The 19,623-nt window shown below is 37.7% G+C and overlaps 1 protein-coding gene across 8 annotated transcripts in view; it reads left to right on the top strand.

Moving 5' to 3' along the window:
- Positions 1 to 19,623, top strand: part of TAB2 (TGF-beta activated kinase 1 (MAP3K7) binding protein 2) — a 91,957-nt gene that overhangs the window by 33,154 nt on the left and 39,180 nt on the right. For 7 of the 8 annotated variants that reach the window (XM_050787149.1, XM_050787148.1, XM_050787145.1 and 4 more), the window contains one exon: positions 18,091 to 18,281. In XM_050787149.1, coding sequence (XP_050643106.1) covers positions 18,180 to 18,281 — 102 coding nt within the window. In that variant the 5' untranslated portion in view covers positions 18,091 to 18,179. Of the gene's footprint in view, positions 1 to 18,090; positions 18,282 to 19,623 lie in introns of those variants that run through there. The other variant, XM_050787150.1, reaches the window with a different exon arrangement.

The following is a 19,623-nucleotide window of genomic DNA, read 5'->3' as shown; positions in this document are numbered from 1 at the left end:
ACTTTGTTTGCTCTAAGATTTACCTGTTTTGAACATCATCAGCCTTGTAAAGTGGAATTATTGATTCCATGGTTCTCTACCTTGACTTCCTATCACAGTTACTGGTGGAGTATCTTGTTTTTACTTTGAGTAACAGAGATGCATGTGTAGACCCTACGTCCAGAAATTCTGATACTCATTGTTAGGTTTGAGTTACCTCCCCAACTTTGGACTGTGCGTTTCAAAGCTCTGTAGGTGCTGCTGCTGCTGGGTTGTTGCTGCTGCTGCTGATGCTTTCTCCGCCTTACTCCTTCCCCTTACTTCCCTCTTTTACTAGGTAACACAGGAATATAATACATAATTCAACAAGCACAAAAAAGTGTACAGTGAAGAGAAAGTCTCTTAAGCCTTCCTGCCCAGCCTCTATTCTCCCAGATTCCCTCTTATTCCTCAGATAATCATTGTTACCAGTTTCTTCCCCAAGTGATTTAGATGTGCATCCAGAATGGAGAAACACTAACTTAGTGCTAGCAAGCAGGATATTACATAGGCATTAGGAAAAAATTAAGTGGGGAACGACCCCTTTAAGTCTTTATAAAATAATCTGGCCGGGCGCGGTGGCTCAAGCCTGTAATCCTAGCACTTTTGGAGGCCGAGACGGGCGGATCACGAAGTCAGGAGATCGAGACCAGCCTGGCTAACACGGTGAAACCCCGTCTCTACTAAAAAAATACGAAAAACTAGCCGGGCGAGGTGGCAGGCACCTGTAGTCCCAGCTACTCAGGAGGCTGAGGCAGGAGAATGACGTAGACCCGGGAGGCGGAGCTTGCAGTGAGCTGAGATCCGGCCACTGCACTCCAGCCTGGGCGACGGAGCGAGACTCCGTCTCAAAAAAAAAAAAAAAAAAAAACTAAAGGTTGACCTTCATATTGTTGCCTTGACATTGTGAATATAAAGTCATGTTCTGAGGAAATAATTTAAATATGGAAATTATCCATGTACAAAAAACTTTTTGCATAGCTTTCTAGAGAAAAATTGGAAATAACCTAATTATTTGTTTACAAGACTGGCTAAATAGTAATATATTGACCTGATGGACTGTTATGCAGTCATTTAAAACAATGCTTATTTTCTAACTTTTCTTCAGGTGTATATTTTATTTATATAGAGAGAGAGATTAAGTATATATATTTATATATTTGTGTATGTATACATATGTAAAGAGACATACATACATGTATATATTTTTTAACGCCAAAATTTTAACCCATTGAAACTTTGGAGTTCAAATTACATTTATGCATAAAAGTTAAATCCTGCTTCTCCATTTGCTTGCTTCTCAGTGTTGACAGATGTCTAGATAAAATTTAAATTTCTCTACAGTGTCCTTTACTGGATATTGGTTTCTTTTTTTTTTTTTTTTTTTTTTCTTTTGAGACGGAGTCTTGCTCTGTAGCCCGGGCTGGAGTGCAGTGGCCGGATCTCAGCTCACTGCAAGCTCCGCCTCCCGGGTTTACGCCATTCTCCTGCCTCAGCCTCCTGAGTAGCTGGGACTACAGGCGCCCGCCACCTCGCCCGGCTAGTTTTTTGTATTTTTAGTAGAGACGGGGTTTCACGGTGTTAGCCAGGATGGTCTCGATCTCCTGACGTCGTGATCCGCCCGTCTCGGCCTCCCAAAGTGCTGGGATTACAGGCTTGAGCCACCGCGCCCGGCCTGGATATTGGTTTCTTTATAACATTCATCAAAACCTCAATTATGCGCATCTAATTGGTCCCAGCTTCTGCTATCCAAAATGCAATCATGCCCTTTGAACACAAACACCTGCTTACCTTAATTAGTGTATCTGTATGCCGTCTTATGTTACCACATCAGTTTGTTTATTTGATCCTGAAATCGAAAGAGAAGTAGGTAAACAAGCACTCTGTAGAGCCTCATTTTGGATTGTGCAAATCTCAAAACTTTTGATTAAATAAGTACTTAATATGTTAGAAAGGTAGATCGTGTCACAAAATCATAAAATGTAATCATAAAATGTGTCATAAAATGTAATCTCCATTTTAGAACTTCAGGTAATCTCGGACTACATAACACTTTGAAGCATCTTCATTTTCCCAAGTCTAAATTGTAAGATGAAATATAAAACACATTATTTTCACTTTCTATTGAATATTTTTTATTACAGAAACAATATATTAAATAAAATAGGTTTTTCTAATTTAAATTATTTATGTTTTTTTATTAGAGAAGATGTATAACGAAGAGTAAATCTCCCTTAATTGTGTTCCCTAAAGGCAGCCAGTGTTACCAGTTCTTGTGTATCCTTCCAAAGATGTTCTGTGCACGTAAAAGTGTGTGTGTTCTTCTATGTAAGAGAATGCAGAACACTGTTCTGCACTTAGTGGTGGTAGTTTTTAACTGAGTATTGTATCTTGGGGATTATTCCATATTAGCACCTCATTCTTTTTAATGGCTGTATAGTACATTATACTCTTGTGAATGACCATAGTTTACACATCGCTATTAACAGATACTTAAGTAATTTTTGGTTGTTTATCATTACAAACATGCTTTGGTAAATATAGTTTTCTGTGTGACTGTATCTGCAAACAGGTTCATAAAAGTAGAATTGTGAAGTGGAAAGATAAATGCAGTTTTAATTCTGATAGAGATTGCCAAATTGACAGCTATAGAGACTGCACTCTGAGGTGAAGATTCCCCTCACCAAGTGATGTATTAACAGACATTTGGATGTTAATTAAAGATGATTATTTTTTAATAAATCAAAGCTCCCATGATCCGCCACCCCATACTTTTTTGTTTTGTCTCCAATTTAAAATTTTCCCCGGTGAAAATGTTTTACATGATAATGTCTTGCTGTTTTGACCAAATATTACATGACTATTTCCTTGCCTTTTCTGAGGTTTTAATAAGTTTTAATGTCTGCATAATAGTCAAGTATTAATAAATTACAGTTCAAAAAGCTGCTTTCCAAAAGTTAAGCTGTTTGGTTCTTTTTTGGTTTTTACTGTTAGAAAACTATTTTAAACTTAGGCCAGGCATGGTGGCTAACATAATCCCAACACTTTGGGAGGCCAAGGTGGGTGGATCACCTGAGGTCAGGAGTTTGAGACCAGCCTGGCCAACATGGAGAAACCCCCGTCTCTACTAAAAGTGCAAAAATTAGCCAGGTGTGGTGACAGAGACACGTAAACCCAGCTTCACAGGAGGCTCAGGCAGGAGAATCGCTTGAACCCAGGAGGTGGAGGTTGCAATGAGTCGAGATCACACCATTGCACTCCATCCTGGGTGACGAGCGAAACTCTATCTCAAAAAAAAAAAAAACTATGTTAAACTTATGTTGAATTACTTCCTTAGCATAAATTCCTAAGAGAGAAGGGTACTGCTGTCTTTTGATTACCTTACTTACATGACACTGTTTACCTATGTGCTTCCTACCTCAAGATGTTTATAGGTAAATAGGATCATGCCCAACTAAATTTGGGAAATATTGCGTCTGTTGCGGCTACCCAAAGATTCACAGTGGAGGTTAAAATCCAGAAATAAAGAAACTTCCTTAACTTTAAGTAACAGCATTTTCAAACATATTGCCAAAAAAAAAAAAAAAACTTATTTTTCCATGTAACACTTAACAAAAGCCATTGAAAGGCTCTTTGAGAAGTGATAAATGACAAAGTGATATATTGGGTTTTCAAATAGATTTCGTAAAATTTGAATTACTGAATCTGTTCTGATACCTCCTAATTTAATCATATTTCCTAATGTCCTAGAGAATTCCAAATGCTTATTTCCTTCTAACTAATGGTAATGGTAGTTCTACTTTAGCACATGGAAATGTAGGAAACTGCCATTCAACAGGTATTTGTAGAAAATTTAGTATGGCCTTATTAAAGGCAAGATTTCACAGTGCTTCTGTGACTAAAATTGGGGGTTAACTGAAAGTGAGACTCAGCTTCATTTTATACACATAGATGTGGATTGTCAAAATAACCATTAAACAAGGTTACAGAAATAAGATGATAATCTTAGTTTATTCAGGCTGCTGTAACAAAATACCATAAGCTAGGTAGCTTGTAAACAACAGAAGTTTATTTCGTATAGTTCTAGATTCCAGGAAGTCCAAGATCAAGGCACCAGCAGATTGAATGTCTGGTGAGTTCCCACTCCCTGGTTCGTAGGTGGCACCTTTTAGCTATGTCCTCGCATGGCAGAAGGGGCAACTGAACTCCCTCGGGCCTCTTTTATAAGGCTACTAATCCCATTCATGTAGGTTCCTTCAAACCTGATCACCTCCCAATACTGTCATCTTGGGGGATAGGATGTCACATATGAATTTTTAGGGGACATGACCATTCAGACCATAGCAGGCGAGGATGGATCTAAAGCAAAAAAATTTTTCCAAACTTCATCTGTAGATCTTGACATCAGATGTTGAGTATTCACTCTTGTAGTGTAGAATTTAGGAGTTTTTGTTTGGTTTGAAATGAATTCCAGCATTAAAACAAAATCTCTTTTTTTTTTTTTTTTTTTTTTTGAGACGGAGTCTTGCTCTGTTGCCCAGGCTGGAGTGCAGTGGCGCAATCTCGGCTCACTGCAAGCTCCGCCTCCCGGGTTCACGCCATTCTCCTGCCTCAGCCTCCCGAGTAGCTGGGACTACAGGCGCCCGCCACTGCGCCCGGCTAATTTTTTTCTATTTTTAGTAGAGACGGGGTTTCACCATGGTCTCGATCTCCTGACCTTGTGATCCGCCCGCCTCGGCCTCCCAAAGTGCTGGGATTACAGGCGTGAGCCACCGCGCCCGGCCAAAACAAAATCTCTTATATGATTAATTTGCTACAGACAGACTTTTACCTTTCCATAGAATTTTTTTTACAGTAAATTATAAAAATGCACCTGTCAGTTCAAAAGAGCATACATTACTTTTTACAGATACCTTGACTATTCAAATTATTTCATTCACCAGTATTATGACATTTGTAACAGTCTAGTGGCTGAAAACTGAAATAATCGTGTCTTTATTATTTACTTTTAATTCATTTTTACTTTTTAAAAGTAGTGTGTTTTCAGTGTAAAACATTTTAGCCGCATGCAGTGGCTCACGCCTGTAATCCCAGCACGTTGGGAGGCCAAGGTGGGTGGATCACAAGGTCAGGAGTTCGAGAGCAGCCTGGCCAATATGGTGAAGCCCCATCTCTACTAAAAATACAAAAACTAACTGGGCGTGGTGGCACGCACCTGTAGTCCCAGCTCCTTGGGAGGCTGAGCCTGGAGAATCGCTTGAACCCAGGAGGTAGAGGTTGCAGTAAGCCGAGATTGTGCCACTGCACTCCAGCCTGGGCAATAGAGGGAGACTCCATCTCAAGAAAAAAATAAATAAATAAAAGAAACACATTTTAGCCTTGATGGGTATAAAGTAATAGTAGAGACTCTTTATCAATATGTAAATGGATTACCTTATATGTTGTTTAGTCATATACTTCTGCCCCCTTGAACGGTGTTAATGAACATCTGCCCATGTCAGTATATTTAGATGAACTTAATACTTTACAACATTTAGCTTGTTTCTGTATTTATCATGTTATAAATTATACTCTAATAAACATCTTTTCATATATATCTTTTTTTTTTCTTTTTTTTTGAGACAGAGTCGTGCTCTGTCACCCAGGCTGGAGTGCAGTGGTGCGATCTTGGCTCACTGCAACCTCCGTCTCCCAGGTTCAAGTGATTCTCCTATCTCAGCCTCCCAAGTAGCTAGGATTACAGGCATCCACCCCCAAGCCCGGCTAATTTTTTGTATTTTTAGTAGAGACGAGGTTTCACCATGTTGGCCAGGCTGGTTTCGAACTCCTGACCTGAAGTGATCCACCTGCCTTAGCCTCCCAAAGTGCTAGGATTACAGGCGTGAGCCACGACGCCCGGCCTTTTCGTATTTATATCTTTACATGATTGTCTGTTTTCTCAAGTTCCTAGAAGTGAAATTGCTGGATCATAGGGTCTGCAAATTAAATTAGATCTGCAGTTATGTTCTCTCAGAAATGTGTATATATAAGTTGAGTATCCCTTTTTAGAAATGCTTGGGACCAAAAGTGTTTTGGATTTTGGATTTTTTCAGATTTGGGGATATTCTGTATATATATAGTATCTTCAGGATGGGACCCAAGTCTAAACACGATACTGATTTATATTTCATGTCCACCTTATACGCATAGCCTGAAGGTAATTCTATACAATATTTTAAGTTATTCTGTACATGAAGCAAAGTTTATCTTAAGTACTTATGTGAAATTTTCGACTCATGGCATCCTGTTGGACTCAGAAAGTTTCCGGTTTTGGAGTATTTCATATCTTCAGATTAGGGATGCTCAACTTGTATTATTCTGTCTTCTGGCATCGACTATGACTAATTAGAAGCTCATCAATCTAGTTATTCCTTTGTAGATTATGGCTCTTTTCTCTGATTGTTTTAAAGATAAAATCTTTGTCTTTGGTACTGTGCAGTTTCACTACAATATATCTAGGTGCAAATTTCTTCTTATTTTTCTCTTCAGAACTTTGTGTGCGTGTGCGTGTGCGTGTGTGTGTGTGTGTGTGTGAGCATGTGAGCACGCGCGTGTTTTCAGTATATTATAAAGAAACATACTGTCAGTGTCTCAACCATTATCTCTTTGAATTTCACCTTTCCCTTATTCTTTCACATCTTTCTTTCTACAAGTCCTCTATTAGATGCAGTATGTATTTTCATTCTGTTTCTCATTTTCTCTTCCATATATTCCATTGCTTTATAAGCTCTGCTGCTTTCTGGTTGCTATTCTCTTACTCATCTTCCAGTTCACCTTTCTCTGTGGTCTCAAGTACCTTCTGCTGTTTAACCTATTCATTGATTGTTACATTTTATGATGATATATTTTCTAGAAGTCTTAATTGATTCTTTTTCAGATCTTGCCTTTTCATTTTATATCTTATTCTTTTTTTTTTTTTTTTTTTTTTTTTTTTTTTTGAGACGGAGTCTTGCTCTGTGCCCCAGGCTGGAGTGCAGTGGCGCGATCTCGGCTCACTGCAAGCTCCGCCTCCCGGGTTCACGCCATTCTCCTGCCTCAGCCTCCCGAGTAGCTGGGACTACAGGCGCCCGCCACCTCGCCCGGCTAATTTTCTTGTATTTTTAGTAGAGACAGGGTTTCACCGTGTTAGCCAGGATGGTCTCGATCTCCTGACCTCATGATCCGCCCGTCTCGGCCTCCCAAAGTGCTGGGATTACAGGCTTGAGCCACCGCGCCCGGCCCATTTTATATCTTATTCTTATGATTTCCTTTTATCTCCACAGTCATTTTAAATATTTTTATTTTATAGCTTCTTTCAGGTTCTGTTCTTTTACATTCTTAGATATTAATCATCTAATTAGTGTTCTTGATCTTTACTCATGGTGGATTATTTCTTTGTGCTTTTGAATTTTATTTAACATGAGCTCATTTTCAATATAATGTTATTTGTTTTTCATGTTTTACCTCTAGAAATCCTTTGCTTCCTGGGTTACAGAAATAAGTCCATAGCAGTTTTGCTTTTGTTTCTGCCAGAAATCCTATGGTATTACCAGCCTCAGACCAATTTTTTTGTTAATTTCTATTTTAAGTTTCTTTTTTACACCTGTAGTGTAAATTTGGATTCCATACCTGTGTATGGTGCAGGCTCATGTCTTTAATTTTGTGAGAGAGAGGTTTCCTTCCCACTCGTGGCTCTGGTGAATTTCAGTTCTTGTGGCTCCTATGTGGCAATGGATAGAGGTTTAGCTGCTTTTTCCTAGTAAGGAAGGACCTTCCAGAATCTAGGCTTTATTTATGCAACTATTTCATTTAAATAAAATGTCTTCCTGGTGTGGTCCTATAGTGTGTCTTCTTTCCACATAGCATTAAAACCCCAGCTCCAGTATGTCTAGTTCTAATAACTGTATCTCTCTCCTTCAAAACACTTCTCCCCCACATGTCACCACAGTATTTTAACTTAAACACTTATTATAGTGGCTTTTAATTCTGTCTTTGTTTCTGGCACCAGGGAATTCTTTTCTTGCAAGCTCTGCTGTTATAAAACAAAAGCAATCATTTTTTCATTATTTTTGGTTTTGAGGTTCTGAACTAGCTCAGTACACTATCATTCTGGAACTGAAACCAAGTTTTTTTCTCCCAAAAGTAAGACTTAAATTTTCCTAAATGTGCTTTTAGTATCTATTGAGATAATAGTATAAGTAGTCTCCATTAACTATTAATATAATGGAAGTACATTAATAAGTTTACTTTAAACTGAGATACCTGTAATAAATCCAGCTCTATAGTTTGTATACTGTTTCCTAATCTTTTATTCAAAATTTTTGTGCCAGTTTTTTTAAAGTAAATGCTCTTGATATATAGGTATTTTGTTTACTTTATTTGCATGTTAAATTTCTACATCAGAAGATGATAGCCTTTTTTTTCTGATTTTTTTTTTTTTTATGTTAGCCTGTGTTAGTTTGTTCTTGCATTGCTATAAAGAAATACCCAAGACTGGGTAATTTAGAAAGAATAAGGGTTTAATTGGCTCCTGGTTCTGCAGGCTATACAGGAAGCATGTTGCTAAGCATCTGCTCGCCTTTTGGTGAGACTTCAGGAAGCTTACAATCATGGCTGAAGGCACAGGGGAAGCCATTGTGTCACATGGCAAGAGCGGAAGCAGGGGAGGAGAAAGTTTTAAACAGCCAGATCTCATGACAACTCAAATCATGAGAACAGTGCCAAGGCGGGTGGCACTAAACCATTCATAAGAAATCCACCCTCATGGTCCATTCACTTCCCGGTCAAGGTCCCATCTCCAACATTGGGGATCATAATTCAACATGAGATTTAGAGAAGATGGCATCCAAACTATATTATTCTGCCCCTGCCTTTCCAAATCTATGTTCTTCTCACATTTCAAAATATAATCATTCCTTCCTAATAGTCCTCCAAAAGTTTCAGCTCATTTCAGCCTAGCTCAAAAGTCCAAAGTATCATCTAAGATAAACCAAGTCACTTTTACCTATGAGCCTGTAAAATTAAAACAACTTATTCACTTTCAAGATACAATGGGGGTACAGGCATGGGGTAAACATTCCCATTCCAAAAGGGAGAAATTGGCCAAAAGAAAGAGGGTACAGGCTTCATACAGGTTTAAAACCCAGTAGGGCAGTCATTAAATCTTAAAGCTCCAAAATAATCTCCTTTGACTCCATGTCCCACCTCCAGGCCTTTGAGCAGCCCTGCCTGTGTCTGCAGGGTTCAGCCACCACAGGTGTTCTCATGGGTTGGAGTTGAGTGTCTGCAGCTTTTTCTAGCACAAGGTGTAAGCTGCTGGTGGACCTAACATTCTAGGGTCTGGAGGATGGGGGTCCCTTTCCCCAGCCCCACTGGGCAGTTCCCCCGTGGAGACTGTGGGGCCTCAAACTCCACATTTTCCCTTCATACAGCCCTAGTAGAGGTTTTTTTGTAAGGGCTCTGCCCCTGCAGCAGGCTTCTGCCTGGCCCCCCAAACTTTCTCATACATCCTCTGAAATCTAGGTAAAGGCTGCCAAGCCTCCTTCACTGTTGGACTGTGCACACCTGTAGGCTTAACACCATAGATGCTGCCAGGGTTTATGGTGGCTTACATTCTCCAAAGCAGCAGCATCACAAGTTGTTCTTGGGGCCCTTTGAGCCACAGCTGGAGCTGGAGCGGCCTGGATTCAGGGAGCAGTGTCCTGAGCTATGCAGGGCTGGGCCTGGCCACCTGAACCATTATTTCCTCCTGGTCTCTGAGCCTGTGATGGGAGGGGCTGCTGTGAAGATCTCTGAAATGCCTTCGAGGCCTTTTTCCCATTGTCTTGGCTGTTAGCACTTGGCTCCTTTTTAGTCAGGCCAATCTATAGCAAGTGGTTACTCCACAGCCTGCTTGAATTCCTCTCCCGAAAAAGCCTTTTCTTTCTCTGCCACATGGCCAGACTGCATGTTTTCCAAACTTTTATAGGTCTACTTCCCCTTTAAATATAACTTCCAACATTAAGTCATTTCTTTGCTCCAACATCTGAGTATAGGTTGTTAGAAACATCCAAGCCACATTGAAATTTCTTCTGTCAGATGCCCTAAATCATCACTCTTAAGTTGAAACTTCCACAGATCCCTAGGGCATGAACACAATACAGCCAAGCTCTTTGCTAAGACATAACAAGGATGACTTTGCTCTGGTTCCTAATAAGTTCCTCATTTCCATCTTAGTTTTTATCACCCTGGCCTTCCCTGTCCGTATCACTATCAAGATTTTGATTATAACCATTTAACCAGTCTCTTAAGAATTGTCAGATTTTCCCTCATCTTCCTGTCTTCTTCTGAGTCCTGCAAACTCTTATAACCTCTGCCTGTTACCCAGTTCCCAAGTTGCTTCCACATTTTTCAAGTATCTTTATAGTAGTGCCCTATTCCCAGTACCAGTTTTCTGTGTTAGACCATTCTTGCATTGCTGTAAAGACATACCCGAGATTAGGTAATTCAGAAAGAAAAGAGATTTAATCGGCTCATGGTTCTGCAGGCTGTACAAGAAGCATGGTGCTGGGCATCTGCTCCACTTCTGGTGGGACCTCAGGAAGCTTACAGCTATGGCAGAAGGCAAAGGGGGAACCTGGATATCACATAGAGCTGGTGCAAGAGACAGGAGGTGCCACATGCTTTTGAACAGCCATATCTCACAAGAACTTACTATCGCGAGGACAGCGCTAAGGGGATGGTGCTAAACCACTTATGAGAAATCCACCTTCATGATTCATTCACCATCAGGCCCCACCTCCAACATCGGGGAATCACAGTTCAGCATGAGATTTAGGGGGGATAATACCCAAACTATATTATAACCTTTTAAAGTAAATTGAAAAGTGAAATTTGTCTGGACTTTGGAACAATTTAAACTACACAAAAATTACCTTTTTTTGGAAAGTTTTAGAAAACTATCCCATCTGGTTTGGTGTACTGGGAAAGGGGAGACTAGTCAAGAGCAGTTAGCTTCAATCTTTGACAGACTTTGCCATGTTTTTATAGTCATTGTTTTGGTGTTTTGTTTTGTTTTTAATATCAAGGCAGCTTGTTTTCCAGAAAATAATATATCTAATCTAAATCTATAACTTAAGTACAATAGCCATGTTTCTCCCTTGTCCCCTCCCTCCCATTTCTCCCCATTTTCGCTAGTGTTAGAATTGCAAGAGCTTTGTTATTTTATCAGACTTGGTTGAATACCAGCTTTGGTCACATATGATTAATATTCTACAGTTTTTTTTAATTAAAATTATACTTTTCTTCCCTAAGTACCACTACAGGAAGGGACCTTGGAGATTTAGTCCATCCCTCATTATTGACTAAGTATCTAGGCTAACAGTATTTATAGGGGGAAAAATGTATTTTAATATTGATTAAACAAAAATTGTAAAATAAGCAACTGGGCCGAGGAGTATAGCAGTGGAGAGGTATGGTATATAAAATAAAGCTAAATCTTTATTTTCTCATAAATGGCACTAAACCATTTATGAGAAATTCGCCCCCATGATTCATTCACCACCAAGCCCCACCTCCAACAATAGGTAGGAATCAAAGGTGTAGAGACATGAGGCAGGAAAGTTTCCCTGATGAGCTTTGTAGCACTTGCTGGCTTTTTAAACTGTTGACATGTTTTCTTTCTTAAACATGTTTTAAAGTTTCATTACAGGATAATGCCACATTAAAATATTTTCTGAACAGAAAATTCATTAAGAGATTTGAAAATCCATCTTTAAACATACTCTTCAGTTTTTTGAGGATAGAATGTTGACCACTGTGAAAAAACTAATTATTATTATATAATGTTTTATCTATAATATAACTAATGATATATTTAAATTATATGGTAGGATTATCTCATTCACACTCAGGTTTTAATTAACGCCGGTATCAAAGATGCCTCTCACATTTTTCTCTGCAGGTCAGATCTGTCCTTTGACGCTAGACCCGTATATCACAACTCCCTGTATGATATCTGTATTTGGATGTTTTAAAGGTACCCTAGATTCCACAGATTCAGAAACAAGCCTGTAATCTTCTCTTTGTTTGTACTCTTTGATTTTTCCCCTTGTTTCCTAATTCAGAGATGAGACCACTGTCCAGTTGAGCAAATCAGAAATCAACCTTGACACCTCCTTCACTTTTACCCCAATTTCTAATCCATCACCAAATTTGTATATGTTTTTACTTCCTAAATATCCTTTAAGGTTTTCCACTTCTCTCTACCTAGTCTCCATTGCTATCCACAGTACAAGCTATTACCATTTCCTGGCTGAACTACAGCAGTAGTTTTCTAACTGGTCTTCTCATATATTCTTTAACCCTTTTTCCATACGATAGCCGTTTTTTATACACACATGATTTCTTCATCATGTCACCTTTCCTACCTCTGAGCTTTAAATCCTTCAGTGGCTTCCCATTGTTCTTAAGATAAAATCCCCAATTTTAAAGGCACTTCATGATGTGGGACCTACCTATTTTTCTTGATCTTTGCTCTCTACAGTTTTTTCTAATGTACCATGTTCCCATGCTCTGCTTTGGAATGATGTGAAAGAGATAAAAACAGTGGCTGTGATAGCCACAAGAGAGATGGCAGGCAGCAGACCCAGTGCAGAAGAAGGTAGACAGAAGATAAAATAATGGGCAAGTTAAAATAGTTATCTAAATTATAAGCTTGTATTTGTGTGCCTTTAACCTAGCAATTTCTGTGATCTGCAGGGCAAGGACGTTGACTCTAATACTTGTACTATCTCCAGCGTGATATCTCCTGCATACTAGGCACTCATTAAATGTATGGTTGGTAGATAAATAGATGATAGTCCCAGTTTTAAATACTCTTATCTAGTTGTCTCATAAATGCCCAGAATTTTCATGAAACCTGTATATCCAGTCGCATTCTTTGTTTTTGTTTGTTTTTTTAATCTGGAGACATGGTCTCGTGTTAAACAGTTAGCTTTTGTATACTCTTATGGTCCTAGAAACATCCACCATGATAAACTGCACTGAATATGAAGCATAACTTGTAGTCTGAGTGAGCCATTAACCAGTGCCTAGTACTCTTCACTGTTGTAGTTACTGAGAAATCAAAAATTGTTTAAGAAAGGAAAGAATATGGCACATTTTATAAACCTTTCCAATATGTTTACTTATGTTTTGTAGTACTGTATGTACTCTGCTATTTAGAATCCTTAAGAAATTAACCCTCCTAGATCATTTTAGCTGGTGGAAGTTTAGATGCCAAAACTTTATACCTATTGCTGCAAACATTTTATAAAGTATGATTTCTTTATTCTTTTTCTCAGGAGAGGGGTTATTTTGCATCTTAACCTAGGAAATGTGTGTCTGTTTATTATAAGGAATAATTTTACAGAGTAAGTTCATAAGGTATTTCTTGGTTTTTATTTTGAAATGTAGTAAATACCAGTTGTTTCAGTAATGTGTTTGGGCTGTCCTTACAAATGACTTATTGCTCCACAAAGGCTACATTTTCAAATAGTTATATTGCTTTCACTCTTAAAGTTTACTTTTGCTGGATATAGTATGTGGGTTGATAGACAGTTTGGTTTTTTCCTCTTTCAGCACTTATATTACGTCATTTCACTATCTTCTGATACCTCCATTGTTTCTGATGAGAGGTCATCATTCACTTGAATTGTTGTCATTCTGTTTCTTTAGCGTTTTCAAGATTTTCTTTTTGGTTTTTAGCAGTTTGACTGTCTTGTGCCTGTGTGTAGTCTTTGTTTTTTTCTATTTGGGATTTGCTGATATTTTAAATCTGTAAATTTATATATTTTACTAACAAAATTTTTAGCCCTAATTTCTTCACATTTTTTTTCTACTTCATTCTTTTTCCCCTTTCCTTCTGAATCTCCAATTACAGGTATATTAAAGCTTGTGATACCTTACCACGGATCCCTAAGGTTCTATTTCTCTCCTCTCCACTACCCATAGTCACTTTTCTATTCATCCTTCAGATTGGATAATTTCTATTGCTTTGTCTTTGAGTTCATTGACTCTGCCATTTCCCATCCATGGTTAAGTCTACCCAGTGAAGTTTTTCAGATATTTTATTTTTTAGTTCTTAATTTTTTATTTGCTTTATATATGTATAATTTCCATTTCTTTGCTGAGAGTTCCAAGCATATTTGCACTTATATCCTTTAGCATAGTTAAAATAGCTGCTTTAAAATACTTATGTGCTAATTCTAGCAGCTGGCTCATCTTGGGCTTGGTCTCCATTGGTTGCCTTTTCTCTTGAGTATGGGTCATTTTTTTTCTGATTATGTGTAACAATTTTGGGTTTTATTTAGGACATTATGAATGCCATGTAGAGACTCTGGATTCTGTATTCCTCCAGTGAGTACTGGTGTTTGGTTTGTTACCTGTTTCAAGCCAGATAACTTGACTACACTTAAAGTATAAGCTCTGAAATCTCAGTTCAGTTATTTTAACCTTATCCTTGCTGCTTGAATGGAATTTGTCATACGTATGTATAGTTTGGAGATCAAAGATATATACAGAGTTTATGCACAGAATTTAGGGCTTCCTCTCTGTGGTTCTCTCCTTCCTGTGATCTACTCACTAAGCTTTCAGCTGTTGCGATTGTGCCATCGTCTGTCCTTTTTGGTTCATCAAGCAAGTAAGACTGCAGGTTTTTTATCTGAGTTTTAGCTACCCAAACTAATTGGGACCTGCTCTCTGCGTAAAAGCCATTAAAAATAGAAAGTTACCCTTGCTGTTTCCTTCTTCCAAGTGCTGACCCCTTCTTCTTCCCTCCCCCAATTTGTTTCTGCCTTCAGGTAGTTTTTTATGCATTTCTGCTGTTTATAGTTGTTATTCATGAGAGATTTGGTCTGGTAGGCGTTATTCAGCCATTACAGGAAGTAGAACCCATAAAATAAAATTGTACAATTGAAGAATGTTATCAATTGTGTAAGTCATAGTCTTTATTAGAAAAGCAGGCAAGTATGGTGAGAGATTTCAGTATATGTTTTAATAATGAAATATGTTGAAATTTGTTTTCAGGGTTCATCCTCCTTTAAATAATAAAAATGTGTCTCAGACTATTTGCCTCTCCCTCAAATTGTGTATAAAAATTTTTTTTTTCAAATCTAGATCATTTGAAATATGTTTTGGAAGCCTTGTAGAAAGAAACTATAAAGAAACCTTATAATAAAATATTCATTTTATTCAATAAATGTGTTGCATCTTCTGTGAACCAGGAATGATCTAGATCCTGGCGATAGATCAATGAACTTCAGAGTCCTTGATCCCGTTGGGCTAATGTTTTGCGGATGGAGGGATAATAAAATATATCACAGGTATTGATACAGGCTATGAAGAAAAAGCAGTATGAGGGTGCAATGGTGGGAGATAGGAAGAGTTATGGCATTATTTTAGATAGAGGGGTTGGTCAAGGAAACTGTCTCTGAAGAAGTGACATTTGATCAACATTCTTAATGACATAAGAGAAGGGAGCCATGCAAGTGGGTCTAAGGGAAAACTGTTCCAGTAGTAAAGGAGTGGCAAATCCAATAGCCCTAAGGAAAGAACAAGAGTGGCTTCTTTGAGAAATCACCAGACTGCCATTTTAATTGAGGGAACAAGGAGAGGGTAGAAGATGAAGTTAGAGGGGTGGTAGATAGCCAGATAGATAGCCTTGTTATTTTGAGCAGGGAAAATGATGACTCTGATTTACTTTTCACAAAGATCACTCTGCTCAGTAAAGAAAATACTAGGGGCAGGGGAAGAGGTAGTATGTTGGCAAAAAGAATGAAGGTGCAAGGAGACCTATTGAGGCCTTTGCAGTAGTAGTCTAGATGAATTATCATAGTGGCTTGGACAAGAGCAGTAACAACTGGGAAAAATTGGTTAGATTCAGAACACTTTTTGTATATAAGCAAGGAAGTCTTGATGGTAGATTAGATGTGGGATGAGAGAAAGACCAACTGGATGAATGATGGTACCATTTACTGACATGGAAAAGACTGGGAAAGGATTTATTTGGATGGGGGAGGAATTAAGAGTTCGATTTTGGACATAACCAAGCTTGAACTAAGTTGATGCACAAAAGATGTCAGTTAGCCAGTTAGATATGTTAGTCTCAAGGAAGAAATTGGAGTTGGAGATAATAATATGCCAAGCACCAATATATAGATATTGTTTAAAGCAATATATTTGAATGAAATTGTCTTGAAGAGGAATGTAGATATAGTTGAAAGGAAGCCATAGATCTGAACTCTACCAGCCATCAACATTCAGATGTCCAGAAAAGGGAAAGGATCCAGCAAAGTAAACTTAGAAGAATCTGCCAGTAAGTAGAAGGAAAGCCAGAAGAGTATAAACCTCAGAAGCCACATGAAGAAATTGTTTAAAGAATGAGGTAGTAGTGGTTGAATGGGTCCTGAGCTACAGAGAGATCTAGTAAGTTGAGGACTGAGAACTCACCATTGGGTTTCATAAACTGAAAGTGTATGGTGGCTTTGGTAAGTGTAGTTTCAGTGGAGAAAAACTATGAAAGCCTGACTGGGGTAGGTTTAAAAGAGATTAGGAGGGAGGGAGGAAGTGAAGACACTTAACATATAAACAATCCTTTCCAGGAGTTTTAGCCCAAAATTGGGGGAAGGGGGAGAAATGAGCTGATAGGAGTCAAGGAAGGCTTCCTTAAAATGAGCAGTTCTATAGCATGATTATCACCACTTAAATTATTTTAAAATGTCACTTACTAATTTCTAGTACTTTCTCTCCTGCAACCCATTTATAGAAAAACTACTTTTGAATGCGAAAATTGTGTGTGTATGTTTACATAGAAATAACGTTTGGAAAATCTATAATGCAAATAATTTGATGTGGCAGTGATTTTATACATGAGATGAAACTAAGCTAAAGCCACACAGACAGAATAATTAAGTACAATTTAATCAAGTGATGATAAAAAACTAAAAGGCTTATTACTATGCATGATATCTAAGTGAGCATTTATTTTATTGAGCACTGAGGAGTTCTATAACTAAATCTACTCAAAACTATTTTAAATATCTATTATGCTGAAGACTGTTTATGAAGTGCTAGATACACAATAATAAAAGAGACCGAATTCCTACATTAATGCAATATATAGACCTGTATTTTTAGGCTTATGTTAATGAGGTTAAAAGAGAAATACCACAAATAAGAAATTAGTTTTAAAGAGATTGTCTTCTTATGAAATTTGTCCTAATGAAAGGTGTCTTCAAATAGCATGATTTTAAATGTCTTAATATTTTAAGTTAATGTACTTACCTTCTATTTATATCCCCAAAAGATTTTTCAACATTAAACATGGTTTACATTAGAAACAACAGGAATAAAAATAAGGTAGGTAGTTTTCAACTTCGACCACACGTTAGAATCACCTTGGGATCTTATAAAACTCCATATACCCAGGCTGCTCACTGCTCAGCCAATTAAGTCAAACCCCTTGAGAAATATTAGTATTTTTAAAATACTGATTTAATAGAAGCAGAGGGAATAAAATGCTACTAAGCTCCTGAGAATGAATTGATTGTGCATTTAAGGATTAAGTATATTTGAAAAATAAAGCAAAATATTGAATGCATTGGGTTTTGAATCATTAAGTTTTAGACAAAACAGAGTCATTTGTCATAACATATTTTTTTAGTATCCAAACTTTAAGAATTTAGATTACTTACCTCGAGGTAATCATTAAGAAAAAAATCAGTGATGCTATTCCTTCTCCCTTTTTAAAAGACTCTGGGAAGACAACCTTGACAGTAATTTCTTATTTGAATGCTTTTTGGCTTAGCCATTTATAGAGCATATAAATATATAGGAGTTAGACAATATAAAAGTTTACCATCAGAGTTTATACTAAAAAGATAGTATAACTATATGGAAAGCACTTTAGGTCTAAATATTTTTATAGTTTATAATGTTAAGTGCTAAAGCACATATTCTTTTGTACTGAAATTTTAAATCCACAATATTCCTTCTATAATCAGTTCTCATTAAAATTTTTTTTTCTTTCTTTCACAGAAAATGCTTGGACAGAAGAGATGAGTACTATTTCCACTAAGGCCTAGAATTGCCTACTGTACAAATAGTCTTGATCAGGCAATATACGAATGGCCCAAGGAAGCCACCAAATTGATTTTCAGGTTTTACATGACCTGCGACAAAAATTCCCTGAAGTACCTGAAGTTGTTGTATCCAGGTGCATGTTACAGGTCAGTGTTCAATGATTTCTGAATTTGTTAATACAAACCTGTTTTTTTTTAAACATTGGAAGAAAAGGTCTTTTAGGTTATCTTCTTGTTGGTATTAGTGTACTATGATGAAAAGAGATAAGCTTTGGTGTTTGATAGTCATGTGGCCTTTAGCAAGATAGAGCTTTCTGTACCATCTGTAGTATAGATAATACTTAACTTGTAGAGTAGATGTGAGAGTTAAATGAGATCTGAATGTAAAGCATTGATAATCTCTGTACTTACTAGATATGAGCTGTCTTAACTTTTCTCCCACCTGTTCTGCCAGAAGAGCTAATTTCAGATCTTAGTATGAAAGTGAGAAAAATGATTAAGGAGTCAGGAAACTTGGGTTATAATCCTAAATGGGCACCCCAAGCATATCTGATAAAGAATATGCCCTCTGTGCTTTAGGTTTTTTTAATCCGTAAAATAAAAGAGTTTGACTAGACAATGCCTAAGGTCCCAATTCCAAAGTGGGGAAAAAGTCTGTTTTTATATTTTTAAATTTAATTTGTAAGTTTTCCAATTAATATCACTAACCCTCTAATTTGTACATTGTTCTTAGTATACCCAATTTTAGAAATTCACAATTCCAAATATTGAATGATAGTTGTGCCTTTCTGTTTTATAAAACTGAAAATCTTTGTATCAGAAATGTATTTGGGGCCATGTGCTGTGACTCACTCCTATAATCCCAGCACTTTGGGAGGTTGAGGTGGGTGGATTGCTTAAGGCCGGGAGTTCAAGAGCAGCCTGGCCAACATGGCAAAACCCTGTCTCTACTAAAAATACCAAAATTAACTGGGCATGGTGGCCCACACCTGTGGTCCCACTACTCAGGAGACTGAAGCACAAGAATTGCTTGAACCCAGGAGGCAGAGGTTGCAGTGAGCTGGGATCGTGCCACTGCACTCCAGCCTGGGAAACAGAAAGAGACCCTATCTCAAAAAAAAAAAAAAAAAAAAAGTATCTGGGGCTCAGTCAAGCATATTTACTCTTGAAGTGATTTTTAAAGTTTGAAATTATATGAAATTTTTATTGAATCTATACTTTATATTAAATGACTACATTTTGTTCACACCCTTATCACCGTTATCACCTTTTAATTGGTCTACCTGCTTTACCTAACCCAGTTTTGGTCTCTCCAATCTATCCTCTTCTGCCAGAGTGCAGAGCTGTTCACACACTTAAAACCTGTTGATTGTTCCCTGTGCCCTTCTGAATGACGCTCATATAGCTTGACTAGGGCATACAAGGTCTGTGATCTGGAATCCTGGCTGTTTCTACACCCTAATCTTTGTCCAGTCCTTCCTCTTCATAC

This window comes from Macaca thibetana, chromosome 4 (genome assembly GCF_024542745.1).
Source record: "Macaca thibetana thibetana isolate TM-01 chromosome 4, ASM2454274v1, whole genome shotgun sequence".
In the NCBI taxonomy this organism is placed as follows: Eukaryota; Metazoa; Chordata; class Mammalia; order Primates; family Cercopithecidae; genus Macaca; species Macaca thibetana.
This window is presented reverse-complemented; position numbering and strand designations above follow the sequence as displayed.